Source organism: Melozone crissalis, unplaced genomic scaffold (assembly GCF_028551555.1).
Source record: "Melozone crissalis strain CALT ecotype California unplaced genomic scaffold, PUWL_Pcris_2 ptg000023l_1, whole genome shotgun sequence".
NCBI lineage: Eukaryota > Metazoa > Chordata > Aves > Passeriformes > Passerellidae > Melozone > Melozone crissalis.
In genome coordinates, this window is record NW_026535801.1 from 11,628,640 (window position 1) to 11,644,420 (window position 15,781).

Genomic DNA, 15,781 nt, shown 5'->3' on the forward strand with positions numbered 1-15,781 from the left:
AGGTGATCAGAGGGATGGAGCACCTCTGCTGTGAGGAAAGGCTGAGAGATTTGGGATTGTTCAGCCTGGGGAAGAGAAGGCTTTGGGGTGACAGGATTACAGCCCTTCTGAAGGGAGCCCACCACAAAGGGGGACAGAGGGACTTTGAGCAAGAGCATGAGGTGACTGGCTTCAGGCTGAGAGTAGGTTTGGGTTGGATATCAGGGAGAAATTCTTTACTGAGAGGATGGTGAGAGACTGGAACAGTTGCCCAGAGAAGCTGTGGCTGCCCCATCTCTGGAAATGTTCAGGACCATGCTGGATGGGGTTTGGAGCAACCTGGTCTAGCAAAGGTGTCCCTGCCCATGGCAGGGAGATTGGAACAAGATGATCTTTAAGGTCCTTTCCAGTCCAGTCCTATGATTCTCTGATTGCATTTCTCCACTACCATGAGATTAATTTGGTGGAATGCTTGGCATTTTTTCTGCTGGCAAACGGTTGCAGTCCAGTGGAGTGTGTTGCACTAATGCATGGCTGACATCTGTTTACCTGTCTCACCAGACAGAGCTATGAAGTCACTCAAAATGTATCTTGTGAGATGTTGTAGCTCTCAGGTATGTGCTGCACGCTGGAGTTTAATTGTGCTGGATTATTTCTTTGTAGGTGAGACCTTTTAAAGCATGTCCCTTTCTGTGCAGCGAGTATGTGAAGCTGTGCACCTCACTTTGCTGATCTTCCCTCCCCGAGTACTGGAACATGTTTCTTTACTTTAGAATAAAGGAATGAATTATTTTTCTCTCTCGAGTGAGCAAAGTAGAACAAATTTGTTTGGAAAGCACTGATAGTTCTGCAGTAAAATTATTTGCAGTGAGAGAAGACCCTGCATGAACACATGGTATCAATAAACCCTGCATGGTTCCAAAACTTGACTTGTTGTATCTCTGCTGTCACTGCATCAGGAGGAAATTACTTATTTCTGCTTTCTGACTTCAGGATGCTTCCTAGGGCTGCAGGAAAAAAAGCAGGATTTTCTATTTGCTAAGCAGGAGAGTGTTTTTTGAGGCAGAGACGTGGAACACTATTTGCTGAACATTTTTTCATGTAAAATCATAAGAGCAGCGGTCTGCCCTTCAGTGCCCCAGGAAAACCCCACAACCAGCACAGCCCTGTTGTGGTTTCATTTGTGAGATGAAGAAGTCACTGGAGTTTTGAACAGAGCAAATCAGTGCTCTGCCACTGTCTGGGAACAGCACATTCTGTAAACCCCAAATATACATCCTATTTATAAATTAAAAAGAAAGGAGAAAAGCAATTCATAGTATATTCCTGTCTGTATAGCACTTAGCAAGTTGTGATGATCACTGTTCCTCTAACAGGATTATAGAGTTTTGTTTTCTAAGTATCCAACTTAACCTGTGGTCTGGGCTTGTTATTTCTGAAATAGCTCTGAGTAATTTTAAGGACCCTTTTTGAACCACTATCTGTGTTTTAAAAACAAGGAATAATTGGTTTGCATTGTTTCATTTTGATGGAAAATGTATGTTTTGCAGCCAGCTAAGGCAAGATGAACTGCAGTTTTTTGGGACACGTTATTCTCATGGTGTATCAGCATAACCAAGGGATTTCTTGCTTTTTCTGCAGAAAAAGATTTCATTTATGTAAAATTTGATCAAAGCTGAACTGAACATGTGTGTCTGGCAAGTGAACTTCCCTGAGTTTCACACGCATTCTGTATTAGGTACAGAAACAAATTCATTTTTCTGTAAAGATCTTGAGTGTCTCTATATTTCAATGCAAAAGGGAATGACTGTTTTCTCCTGCTCCCCTTTTCCTCTCTGTCCCAGCAGCCCTTCATTTCCACACATATGCAAAAGCTCAGAGGTGCAATTCAAATCTGCTTCTGCATAGATGAAACAGTGAACTGGGATTTTAAATAATTTTGTGCCCTCTAGTTAAACTCTGACAGAAGCCAGGCATGGCAAATCAGTTTGCTCCTGTCTTCCCTTTTTGTTCAGCTGTCTGACCCCTTGCTGCTCCATTTGAACCAGAAAAGTGGAATAAATAATAAATTTTACAAGCCCAGCCTCAGGGACTGGGAAGCTTCAGAAGGTCTGTGGAGAAAAATGAGGAGTTTGCCACCAGCATTTCTGCTGTGCTGTGAAACTGCTTCTCCCCTGGGGTCTGCAGGCTCCTCCAGTGCATTTGGGATGGCAGTTCAGGGAAAAACCTGCAGCTTCTGATGCAGAATTTGGCTACCAGGAAACTTCAGCCTACAGTTTTGCAGTAAGAACACAGAGTGTAAGGACTTGGCTGGTTTAGGTAGTCATTAAATCAAGCATGCAATTGCTGATTCATCCTAGCAAATAAACATCTAATTAAATCTGATTTTTGATGAAACAATAGAAAACACTTCCTGTACTTCCCTTCAAGGATATCATAGCCCAATAGAATTATTTATTTTGTGAACAGAAATGCCTTTTTCTCTCAAGAAACCTGAAATCTTTGCAGTGCAGGTGGCAGCAGACTGACTTGGCGTAGGTGTGTGGGAGGCGTGTCCGTGTCCATGTCCTCCTGTGTGACTGTGTAGGAGCTGTGTCTGCCTGGGGTAACCCAGCCTGGTGTTTGGGCTCAGGGAGTGTTGGGGTGACAGACTCATCTGGTTGGTGCTGTGGGACTGGGCCCTACTGGTTCCTGCTGGACTAAACCCACAGAGTGTCAGTATGAGGGAGGAGGTGATGGTTGTGTGCCATCCTACTGGCTGATGTAATGTCAAGAAAATGGGACTAGCCAAAAGGGAATGCAAGCCAAGCTGGAAAGCGAGGAGGTACTTGCTTCCCTGCCCCACCTCAATTTATGTGTATCTTCACTTCAATGGCATGAACCTGCTCCAAAGAGGAGTTTGCTGTTTCAGTTCCCTTCTTTAGATGATGCCAGGAGCCCTGTTGGTGTGCAGCTGCAGGTGTTTATTATGGTGGGTACAGTGGCACTGGCACACGCCAGCTCAGCTTGGTGTGCCCTGAGCACCCAGCCCAACCTGGTGCTCCATGGAAAATGTGCCAGGGGGACAGGGGATGGGCCTGTGGGCTTGGTTACCTGCAGCACCAGGGCTCTGCCTGCTGCTCCCTGCATTCCTTAGAGGACCCAGCCTTGAGGCCATGCCCAGGCCACTCTCCCCAGTCTCTGCTGGGTGCATTGCACTGCCAGCTTGCAGCACTGAGCTCCGGGGTGGGATGTGGCCATGCTTGTCAGGCTTGCTAAAACTCACAGGGAGACTTGATTTTGTAGTCTGTGTTGTGGCATGGCCATCCTCAGCTGCAGAGATCCTGTTTTGCACTGGTTGAAGGAAAATAAGGCAACAGCTGGGTCGCAGGCTCCTGGTAAAAGGCACTTCTTGTTTTCCATCACGTTAATGCGAGCTCTAACAAGATGTCTTAGATGTTGTTGAAATAGGCAGAATATCAATGGCTGCAGTTTTGGCTGTTCTGTACAGTGCTAGGGAAAAATCACTGGTGGTTTAAAATTTTTTTTAATTTTTATAGAGTAAAAGGAAGTGACCAAAACTGATAAAACCTCCTTTGGAGTGGAAATATGTGCCATCCTGTGAGAGGGAAAAGGACCAGATTTTGGTGAGCTGGGAGGCTGTGCAGGCACAGTGTTTTGGAAGAAGCATTGTCTGAACCTCTCTGTAGGGAGGTTTTGGAGTTGAAGTTCTTTGAACACACCTTAGATCTGCCTCAGTCTGAGAAAGACGAGATTTTCAGCAAGAACTTTTTTCTTTTTGTCCAGACCTCAGCTTATTGGTCTGAGACAAATCTTCTGCTAAACCTGCAGTGTATACATGAGCATCAGAGGTTATATTATATTCCCAGTCTATCAGAAAATAAATCTCTTTGACTTAATATTAGCCTGTGTACTGAAGTGTCCTACCCAGGAAAATTGAGAGGCTTTGTCCTGTTCCCCCCCACCTTTTTCTCTGTCCTTTTCCTTCTGTAAAGGATGGCTGCTTCTTACAAATCCAATGGGCTGATTTGCACAGCTTTGGGCTTTATTCTGCATCTAATAATGTCCCAGTGGCTCACGTGAATGACAAAGTGGGGAGGCCTGTGCAGGAGGTACCCTTCTGCTGAGTGTGTTACCACACAGTGTTGCTGATAAAACAGGGTCCTGTGCTCACCAGGAAAATAAAAATGGGGGATATGAATAGGAGCAAAGGCTTTCCATCTGTCTTAGCACACCTCTTTATCCTGGTGTTTAAATTTGTTTTATTTTTTCCCCCTGATTGGCATGTTTGAAAGAGCAGCTGCTTGCCTGCGAAGGTCCATCCTAGCTGATGCTCCATCAATTCAGCTGTTACTTTATTCACTCCAGTGGCAGGCTAATCAACCTTTTCTTTTCAAGTGTGTCAATGCTCTGAACATGAGACAGTTTGTAATTATGGAAAATGGGAGTACACTTTTTATCCTTAGGGCAATTAAGTGATTCTGCACTATGAGCTAATACTATAAATAATCTCTTAGAGTTGTTTTCCCTGAATGGTGAATTTTCCACTGAGCTTCAATGGGTGGGGGAATATATATAGCAAATAGTGATGATTTACAATGTAAAGCCTCAAAGCACTTTATAAAATCTGCTTTGACTGTTCCTAGCTCAGGTTGTTAGGCTTTTCATTCTGAAACAAAATATAATTCTGATGCTTTCCCACTGCATGTTATGAGAGAATGAAATAATTTATTTGCTGTTACCCTGCTATTGGGCACTTCTATGCATTCAGAAAGAGAAGGAAGGAAATTAAATTATGCTCTTGAGTAAACTTGAAGTAAGTAAATTACATTTTATGAAAAATTTATATTAAAAGTACATGCACAATTTATGTATTACTGCTATTCTTTCTAGTCTAGCATGGTATAGAGTTTTTGATAAGCACTGGCCTTTAGCATCCTGCCAGTGTGTTTAGACATGCTTGGGCAGAAATGATCCCTGGTACCAGGGCTCTGCTTCATGAGGAATTGGAACAGTCAAGAAAATAGGTTTTCCTTATTTCCATAGCCAAGATTAAGCAATAGATGTTCTGAAATGGGGACCCATGATCTCTGAATCAAAGCAACAGCTGGTGAATAAGTGAATTGACTCTATTAGTGCAGGAGAAGAGCAATTTGAGAGAATTTAAAAGAGTGTTAATGAGTTACTTTTAATTGAGAATGCTAAGGAAAATGAAAGGAAGCATGAAAATGATACCACAAATAAGTACCAGTATACTGGCAAATACTGATCCTGGTGAGTTTGGCTTGAAGGAAAAAGGTGGTAGAAAAGCTGTGAGGTGAATTTCTGACTTATAAGAATGAGATTTTTATGGCTATTATAATTGTGGGTGCAATCTGGAGTGTTCAAATGCTGCACTTGCTGCTTGTTTCAGAGTGAGTAGGGCTCTTCCTGACCCCAAAGACACAAAGATGTTTAACACAGAGATGCTGTTGAGATGCTGAAAAGTGCCAGAGCCCTTTGGAAGTCTCCCTTGGAGGGCTGTGCTGTTTCCCTTTGTTAAGTTTTTGGGTTAGGACTTTGTGACAGATCTGGCCATCTGGAGCTTGTGGCTAGAAAGAAGCAGAGCCCTTTTACTGAGCCAGGTGTGGGCGGCCTTTCGATTTCAAATTGCTTCTATACTTAAGTCTCAGCTAAAAGAGAGCTCCAGTAAAGATTTCTGTGTTTGTTGTGGTAAGAGGATGTCATCTTCCTCCAGGAAAAACCTAAAAATCAAAGGAGAGCTTATTATAAGGTATGGTAACTGACAGTGCTGACGCACTCATCAGCTAATTGGAAACACATGGTTCATAACTGCTTTTTAAACTATTCTGAAATTTTACTTGGGCTCTGTAATTGGGAGGTGGCTCAAAGAGAGGTATGTGGTTTAAATCCATGGTTGCCAGTGTGGCTTCACAGAGCCATGTCTCTTCATGTTGCTAAAAGGAAAAGGCTAGGATTCTTTATGGTCTCTAAACCATTAATATGTGTTAAATGAACTTAAATGAAATTATTTTTTAAACAAATAGGCAATAGCATAGAATTCTATCTTTTTTATTAGATAGAGTTTGCACTAAAAGACTTAAAGTTTGTTTTTGTTTGGGTTTTCTGTTACTGAAAAGATTATTAAGGATGTTGATAATAGGAAGGACTGTGAGGTGTAATGTGTCATGAAAGTCAACATGACATCTGAATACATGTATCTTTTTCTTTGAGATAAAGATCTTTGTTCAGACTGACAGAAATGTGCTATTGCTCTTTTGCAGTGCTAGAAAGATAAGTCTTAGCTGTTTAAAAAGACTCTTGGTTAATCCTCCTCCCGTTGGATTGTTGGAACAGTGGTTGAAACATCAGTGATAGATTTTGCAACACTTCTACTGGGTCACTTTTGATAAGTATTTATGCAAAACTTCTTTTGAAATGAGTTGACTTATTTTTTCTTTTGTCTATAGTAGATAATATTTGATACAGTGGTAGGGTATTATTAGGCTTTGTGGGTTGTGCAGATTCGAGAAAATGGCAGGAAAATTCTGACTAGATTGGATTAAACCAGAACTAGATGAAATCCCCCTCTCTCCTCCAACTTCAGAAACCTCATTGCAATATTAGGCTCTCAGTTTTTCTGTGGAGGAAGGAGAAAAAGCATGATTTGGTGTCTTTAACCATGCAGTGCAGGCAGAGTTAATAAATACATCAAGCAGTAAAATACATTTTGACAGGGGCTGTTGAGAAGCTTAAATTCAGTGTATTAGAAAAGATGAATGGGTACTAAGCTGATTAACTCGTAACTCAGTCTATCAACAGAGAATACTTCCTCTGTGCTTGATGCTGATTTCATTTTCCAGTGTGAAACTGCTGCCAAGAAAATAGTTTCAAAAGTGAAAAAGTAGTTGATGGCCAAGATTGTTTGAAGGACAAGAGGCACAGAATGAGCCACGCAGTCTGTAAATTTGAAAAGCGTCTCAGAGTCTTATCTTCTTGCTGAAAGACAGTTTCCCTCAGTCAAACCTGTGGAAATCACAGCATTATTGTTAAAATTTGTCTCATGCGGCCTATGAATGCTCAGGGAAGTTTATTTCTTTCATCTGCATCCTGTTGCTTTTAATTTTCTTTTTTTTTTTTTTTTTTTTTTTTTTGCAAAAAGGAAGGTAATCTGTGCTGGAATAAGCTTTTCTGAGTGCTATTGTACTTTTTTGCAAGTATATCTGCAGCAACATTCAACAAATATTATTAATTTCCTAAATATGTCCTGTAACAGAGTCTGGTAAAGTGTTACTGCTACTGTAGTTTGGATTCCAAACAGTGAAATGGGAGCCAGAAATTGTGTCATGGTCTCTCAGCAGCAGCAGAATATTTTATATTTTTCTTGCTAGCTCTCCAGCATGTTGGCCACATCACAATGTGACTTTGTTGTAATGCTAAAACCATTACAGCCTGCCACTCTCTTGTAAACACATTTTCACCTCCAGCTGAACTACTGAGTTCAAATGCTTCAGTCAGCACAGCAGCATTAAGGTTTGGGCACAGATTTCAGCCCTGCTCGGGTTGGATGGGATGTGCATCAAAAGGAGTCAATGACCTTTGATCACGGGTGTTAAGGGGATGGTCCAGCCATCTGTGCAGAGAGGAGAATTGTCATTTAGTGCCTTGGACAAAACAGGCTGGGGAAAAGCAGGGAGAGAGGTGGAGCCCTGGGTGGGTTACTGAGCTGGGCAGGCAGATTGCTGCAGGAGAGAAGATGGACGGGACACAAAAAGTGGGAAGCCATGGCCTGAGCATCCTTGGCAGGCCCTGGAGAGGGAGGGGAGGGTGTCAGTGCTCAGGAGCAAAGGAGCTGTGAGCTGTTTCAGTTCCCCATTTTCCAAATCTTCCAGAATGCCCTCACTTGGTCGCCTGGGTCTCTTTTAGCGGGTGGCTGAGCTGGTAACATGATGTGACCATAAAGCCAAACAGGCAAACAAAACCCAAATAAGCAAATGTGTGGTGAGTCTAATACAGGTGAGGGATGAGGAAGTAGAAAAAATGGTGTTGCACATGCACCTGATGGTAAATTGGAGATAACTTGTCATGCTCTTCATAAACTTTTTGGGAAGGGAAGCCTGAAACTAAGGGACAGTGGTGGCAATAAGTATTTTATATTTACATTTATATTTATATAATATATAATTTTATATAATTATTTATATAAATATTATTTATAAATTATATATTAATATATAATAATTATATAATTACTATAATGGAAATTATATTCTATATAATTTATATATAATTATATTTGTCTTTTTAGATATTTATATATAATTAATATATATTTTATATAGAATATATATAATTAATATATATTTATTATTAATTATTATTTATATATATCTATACTTATAAATATATAGATATAAATATATAAATATACTTCTAAATATATAAATGAATATATTTATACTTATAAATAAGATTTTTTTATGACTGATTTTAGTAGATGTAGGTTTAATATTCAAAGCTTTCAAACTGCAGCAGTAGGAGCCTCTAGACAAGGCCCTGAGTGGCTCTCACTGCCTGCATTGTGTTGTTCCTGCTTCACATCACTGGTGTCATGACAAAGAGCTTGCTCTTCTATGAAGGAGCCTGTGAAAAAAGCACCCTATAGCTGTGCTGTCCAAAACAAACACTTGATCTGTTTGCTGTTATCAGCTGAATGTGAAACTCCTAAACTGTTGTAGAATAAAGAATCAGGTTTCTAAAAAGTGCACTGAACCTTCAATGATTCTGCATCTTATGTTGACCTAAAGGTTCATTTCTGTTTTTCATGCATGGTTTGTTTTCTGTAAACAATATCTACTTTTGGAGATATATAAACACTAAATATTTTACTAGATGCAGTAACCTAACAAAGGTCTTGGTCTGTTGAACAGCTGTTTATTTCATGTAAAAATATGCTGTGTTTGGATATAATTTTTTGTAATTGGATTATGCATTTGTGCCTTTTTATTTGGATTTTGCTTTTATGTCCTTTTTTCAGATAGTATTTAAGTTTTTCCAAGTGGAAAATGCTTAGTTTCCAGAGTACTTCATTCCATTAATTGAAAAATGCAGTTGAAAGAAAAAACTTTGTTCTGCCTCAAAATTGCTACTAAAGAGAACTAAATATAAGTGAACCATCTGCACTTCTCCAAAGTATATGTTGCTGCATGGCAGCAGAGCACATCTGGATTCAAATTGCAGCCCAGGAGTTCCAGGGTCATGATATTCTGAGCCTCCAGGAAAAGGCATTTTTGGTACAGGAAATCTGTTTGTTCTTGTTATATTCTTTAGGCTCCCTACATGGCATCACACTTACTGGGATAAGAACAGAGTTAGTGAGAAATAATTCTGCATATTCATGCACAAGTCCAGCTCTACCCAAAGGCTTAAAATGCTCAGTGTTTTATAAAGTGAGATTTCTTCTTACTGAGTAGAAATTGTGGCTTATGGTGTAATTATTAGTCAGGGTTCTCCTCTTTCCTGAGGAAAGAACAAACCATGCCCTGATGTTGTATTGACATTTTTTCAGTGGAGAATATGACATTTTGTTCAATGAAGAAAGATAGCTGCACTTCCCTAAATCTCTGTTATTTTGTTTTGACTTTGCTCTCTTTAGGAGAACTTCAAGATTATCTTTGCCTATTCCTGAAGGTGGTCTAAGTAATTCTCTGAGAAAAAGTATCCATTTTACTTCTGTGGGTCTTTAAATTCTGAAAAGTGAGTGTTTCACTACTTGTGGAACATTAGCACTTGGAGAGTTTTGGTTTTTTGGTTTTTTTTCTTCCTGGATGTGTGAAGGACAGCTTGTAATTATTATCAGTATTTGGTACTTTGTTGGGTTTTTTTCCTAATTCTCACTTGGCTCTTTCTTTCTTTGCAGCTTTGCTCTGTCTGATGAAGCCTACAGGTCTTTAAGGGACCAGGACAAAGACCAATGCATCCTTATCACAGGAGAGAGTGGAGCTGGGAAAACAGGTAAGGAGCATTTAGGATCTGATTAAAAACCATTCAGGGCTGTTCAGAGCCTTGCAGAGGGAAGCTGGAGTCAGTAAGAGTTGAGAGATGTCAGTAATTCTCTGTGTCTGGCCACTGCAGAAAGTGAGTGCTGCCACACTTGTGGCTGCAGCTGTGAATTCACATAAAATAATGTTTTTTCACGCTGTCACCACATTGAAATCCCATGTCCTGTTAGAACAGTGTCCTCATCAGTATCCAGAGTAGTACCAAAGTCATGCTGACTTGTCACAGAGTATTGCAAGGGCCCGAAAATGTTTAGGCTGTCTTGGTGGGAAACCTGAAGACATGGAAAACTGAATGCTCTGAGTTTTCTAGACTTGATACTTCCACTTGTCTCTCAATAAATACATGCCTTTAAAAACTGGATTATACTATTTATCTAAGGAAAAGAAATAACTGTAGCTGATTACTTTGGAAATTTTATCAGTCCTTTGCACACTGTGCTCAGCTACAGTGCTAAGATTGGCTTGTGTGACAGAGCGCTGAGTTTCTTAGGCAAAGCTGAAATTTCCTTGAAAATGACTGCTGGTTATAAACTGGAAGATTAGAAACCAAGAGAGGATTGCATAACTGCAGTACATTTTAGGTAGACCTTAAAAAAAAAAGAAGCCAGTTATTTTGAAAGATAGCAAAGATAGCACCTCTTTAAAACAGAGGTGACTTGCAAAAGAGACAGTGGGTAGGAAGGCATGCATCTGTTTCCAAGTGATTTGAGAGATTTTTCCTTTGCATCTGAGAATATGTGGGGCTTTGTGTGCTTATTCTGGGCAAGACTCAAAGTAGGTAACAAGAAGTTGCTTTCCAAGACTTTGGAAGCATCTACAAGTATATCAAGTGTAATCATCATCTTTAGTGCTCTTAGATTAGTGGCCCCCAATTAGGAAGTCTTGAAGTCTTGTAATATAATCCTTATTTACAGTTCAATGACAGGAAAACCTGTTCAGTAGAAGTGTAGTTTAAAAACCCCAATTTCTTATTAATATGACTCTTTGAAGTTCTGTCTAGAAGCTCAGACTTTAGCAAAGAGTCCTGGATTTGTGGTGTTACATGTCTTGGTTTCCTCAAAAATTGTGAATTATAAAGCACCTCATACAACTAAGGCACACATATTATTGATTTATTCATTTGAAAGTTGAATCAGAGGTTGAGTTGTTGAACTTCTCTATATGTAAATAGTAGATTTAGATTTGTATAGAGATTTTGAGGGTTCTGTAATTTTTATAGCCATATGGGAAATAGTATAAATTATTCCTTTTTTGTAAAGATAAGTACAAAACAGGGGGTGGAGAGAGTAACAAGTTACTGGAGTTAAGGAAACAAACTTCTTACTACAGATACACTATATAACTGTGTTTTAAAATTTTGATAGCCAGAATAGTTGACATTTTTACCCTGGAAGAAATGAAACTGAACTGTCATCAGTTGAGTCTTTTTATTTACTTCCAATTTTGTCCTTGTTTCTCTGCATGTTTTTAATTGTAACTGATAGTTACATTGAGCAAGAAAACATGGTGCATCACCAGAATAAGGGGTGTATTTAAATGTTTTGAAATGTTAGGGTGATAACTCCCTTCCTGATGTCTTTCTTGGGGCAAACAGAGTTGCTAATAAGAGAAAGTGCCTTTATTTTCTTTTGCTGATATTCAAAGCCTGTATTGAAGTCATTGTGTGTAAACTATTATAATAGCTTTTTTGCTGCTTCAGTGCATGTTTCTCTCAGTGATTGAGTACCTGTGCTTAAAGATGTTGACTGTTTTAGGAAATATTTCAAATTAAATAATTGGGTAATTCCAAGCTCTGAGGGGAACAGAGTAAAAAATGAGAGCTGCGATTGAGACACAAATAAAGGAGATGGGAGCCTCCTGAGCACACCTAAAGTTTGTGCTCCCTGATTGCTTCCTGTGTGGCAGGTTTGCTCATTTTCCTCTACACATGGAATAGTGATATAATGCTAACAAACAAATTTGGTTAAACAGGAAAAATAAGAATCCAAGGGATAACGTCTCATCTGTCAGTTCTTTCCTGAAATGAGACACTTAAATTTGTAGCAGATCTCTGAAGATCTGTTACAAATATAATGATTTTTTTTTTATGACCACAGTCTGGAATTGATAGGTTTTCCAGCTGCTAGTAATTACACTATCTATCAGCCTATATTGCCTGAAATTTCACTATCTTGCATTGTAGTAACCATCACAGACTTTCTGTATAAACCAAATCATTTTCCAGCTGCTTTTTCCTGACCAGCGATAACAGAAGGGTTGGATGGATTATCTAATCTTTGTTTCTGTCATGGGTGATTGACACCCATATGAACCCAGCTTTGAAAATCCAAAAATTGTTCCAAACTTTCTTAAAAGCAGCTCCAAACTAGTTTTATTGTTTAAATGAATGCTTCACTTTTTCTGTTGGTTTTGCTTTCAGACAGACTGCAGCACGTTAGGTGATGTTGCAGTTACTCAGCTGCTCGTAGAGCAGAGCTGTAATTACATGTGTGTAAGTGTTGTATTTTGCACTTGTTGTGTATCTGCTGATATAAACTGATTGAATTTTGTGTCTTGAAACTGCCTGGGCCTGTTTATTTTCAGGCTAGATTAAAACATTTCCAATGTGTCAGCAGGGGATAATATTCTTCCCTTGAAGAATGCCTCTTACTGAGGCTAAAAAGGAGCAGGTAATGTGCTGTATCCAGTGGTGGCTTTTTTTAAAGCTTGGGTAGAGGCTCTAGGTGTTTAAATCAAGAGAATTGCTGATGTAATGGCATGGGTCTCAGAGCAGGGTGTGCTCCTTCTGCATTTCCAGATGGTACAACAGTGCAGGAGAAAACTGAAGTGAATGTGCTCACAGTTCCTGTCTGGCTTTGAGAAAATGTGATGGGGATTTAGTCTGTAAAGTCACATCACAGCCTTTTTGCCAATGCTTATCACTGTTTTATTTGGCTCTCCCCCACAGAGGCAAGCAAACTTGTCATGTCATATGTAGCTGCTGTGTGCGGAAAAGGGGCAGAGGTTAATCAAGTAAAAGAACAACTTTTGCAGTCAAATCCAGTCCTTGAAGGTAAGAATCTCACTGAATATGTGCCAGCATATTACTTGTGTGTGCACTGGTGTTCCAGCTGAGCTGGTTTGGAAAACTGTGTCTGGTGATGTTTCATTGTTGTTTGGTGTCCAAAACCATAGGAGATGCTTTATGTGAATACATCTGTAGGACTTTATTCAGAAGAAAATGGTTTCCCTCACTTAGGAAGAGCTCAGGAAGTTAGGTCATGCTTCCCAACCTCCTCCTGCTGCTCTCAGAGGGGCTTACTCTTTCTCAACCCTGCCTTGATGATGCTTGTCTGTATCAAAAGACTTGACTTCACTTCAGTCCCTCTGATTCATTTCCTTCCAAATCATATTATTATAGTCTCTAGTAAACAAACAAGCTCTGTAAGGCATTAGTTCTCTTTTAGTAAAAAAAAAAAGGATGAAGGAATGGATGTTAGAAAAAACTAAGCCAATCCATATGCATGCCTGTTGTTCCCTGAGAATTATTGTTTCTTGGGTCTGGTGATTGTTGGCCTGCCCTTCCTGACAGCTGCCATTCCTGCTCTCCCATGAAGGCTTTTCTTTTTTTAATTAGTGATTTTAATTTAAAGATGTTGGCTGCCAGAAACAGAATTAATTTTTTTTTTTTAAATCCTGGAGATAGGATATATGATCCTCAAAGCTTGCAGTTCTCTCTCATTGTCTAATAATTATCTTCAGAAGTTCCTCAGTTGGCACTGACTTATTTAGATCTATTGTGTCCATTCCTGGCTCAGTCTTACCCAGAATTTTCAAAGCTGCTGTGGTGCTGAGACAAAGTCATTTGTCAAAAGATAATTTTGCATTTTGGCCAAGTCATATGTGGTGTTTGTAAAGACTGTTGAGTGTCAACATTATGTTTATTGCCTTGCTTATAGGTGATGAATTAGAACCTATAGGGGGCAAGGACTCTGCAAGTGAAAACAGAGGGAAAAGTAAAAAAAAAAAATAAAAGGAAAGGGAATGCAAGAAATTGGGCAGAGAGCAGTGGGGAAGTGGATGGTTAAAACATGGTCTTTGCACATAAACCAGAAATTGTAAGCAAAGACTTGTAAAGAAAGGATGAAATGTTGATATTTAAGAATAATAGAAGTGCTGGATAAGCCTTTCTTTGATGATCAGCTGTGTTCCCCTTCAAGCTGAATGGGGGGATTGCAGCCCTGCATTGTTTTGGGTTCACAGAGAAGAGCTGTGTTGTTTTATCACTGTTCTGGAAGCAGATTTCAGATCCAGACAGAAATGGCATGGTGGGTACTGAGGCTTTTCTTGCCAAAGCTAGATTGTTCCCCAGGGACTGCCAAATGAGTTTGATTTCTTGTTGGTTTGTGAAGCTTTGTTTTAATGCAAGAGGAATCAGCTGAGCTTACTGAAGATTGCCTTATCATTTTATGATGATAAATGATGATTGCCTTATCATTTCAAGGTACTATTTGTTCTACTTGATGGGCTGGTAATGCCTGTTGAGCTTTTTTGGAAGGTTGGACACAGGGTTATTCTGTAAGGAATAAAAACTGAACAAGCCTGGCTACTTATGTATGTTTTAGAAAGAAATTAAGCATTTGTGGTAAGATTTACTTTTCTTTGGTTATGTAGTTCTGTTTCAGTCATACTGCAGTGCATGAAAATGACATAAATGTTACATATGCATAATTTATCTTATGGGATTATTTTTATTAAATTACAGTTGCTACTGTAAATTAACTTTTAGAAACAATGAACTTTAGGGAAAACCAAGGAATGTGCCTCATGCTTTATAATGGAACATTTGTGCTTGGCTCCATGCAGTTATAAATGACTTTACTGTTCAGCACAGTGTTTAAGAAAATGCAGCTCAGAGATTTGGTTGTTGAAAAGATGATTTATTGCAGGGCATAAAGATTTAAAAACAATTATTTCACTTATCCTGGCCTTTAGGATCAACAAACTTTTCATTTTGGCTCTAGTTCTTTGGTCAAGAATAAGTCTACTCATGCAAGTGTGTGGAAGCCTTAAGGCATGTACTTATTTCTGTCCAAAAAACATTGACTGGACTTGATCTTTGAGTATATATATGCTATGTAAATAAATACTGGGATAAATAAAATCTCTTGTTGGAAGTAGGAGTACTGTACCTAATGATGGAGGGGACACTCCGGCTTGGCTCCATGTGCTTGGACAATGTGGGAGTTTGAGATCTTGAATCGTCCTCCTGCCTGAGTTCTTGTCCTGCCCATGCTCTGAGATGGTGGCTGTCCATCTGAATGTCACCCTGGGCAGTCCTTTCTCAGAGAATTTCCATTGTCATTAAACTTGAGCTAAAGAAATTTAAACTAAACTAATCAGAAAGCTACCTTAGGTCGGGCTGAAGACAAATTTCCATTGTGAACTGATTTCAGCTGAATAGTATTCAGCTTGGGGTAGGATTAATGAGTTGAAATGGTGTAAATAAATCCATTTCAAAGCATTGATTAAACTGTCCTATGCAAACAATTTTTAAGTGTCATTCTGTAATTTCCTCACTTCTGGCCTCCAGCTTTTAATGTATTTCTGGGACCTAGGATTCATTTTTCTCTGAAATGAAGAAGAAAAAGTATTTTGTCTATTTAAAGTTATTTGGATAATAAAGTTATGAATTTGTTGATTCAAATCCCAAAGATATATGCTTAATATGGGTACAGTTTTGTTTTGGAACTATTTCCTCT

General features: G+C 39.3%; 1 protein-coding gene across 4 annotated transcripts in view; it reads left to right on the top strand.

Annotated features, from left to right (window-relative positions):
• MYO1B (myosin IB) overlaps positions 1–15,781 on the top strand; it is a 145,907-nt gene that overhangs the window by 37,618 nt on the left and 92,508 nt on the right. For all 4 annotated transcript variants that reach the window (XR_008483107.1, XM_054277599.1, XM_054277600.1 and 1 more), the window contains 2 exons: positions 9,899–9,993; positions 12,988–13,092. Coding sequence is in view for 3 of the 4 variants with exons in the window: in XM_054277599.1 (XP_054133574.1) it covers positions 9,899–9,993; positions 12,988–13,092 (200 nt within the window). In the remaining variant the exon portion in view is untranslated. The remainder of the gene's footprint in view (positions 1–9,898; positions 9,994–12,987; positions 13,093–15,781) is intronic.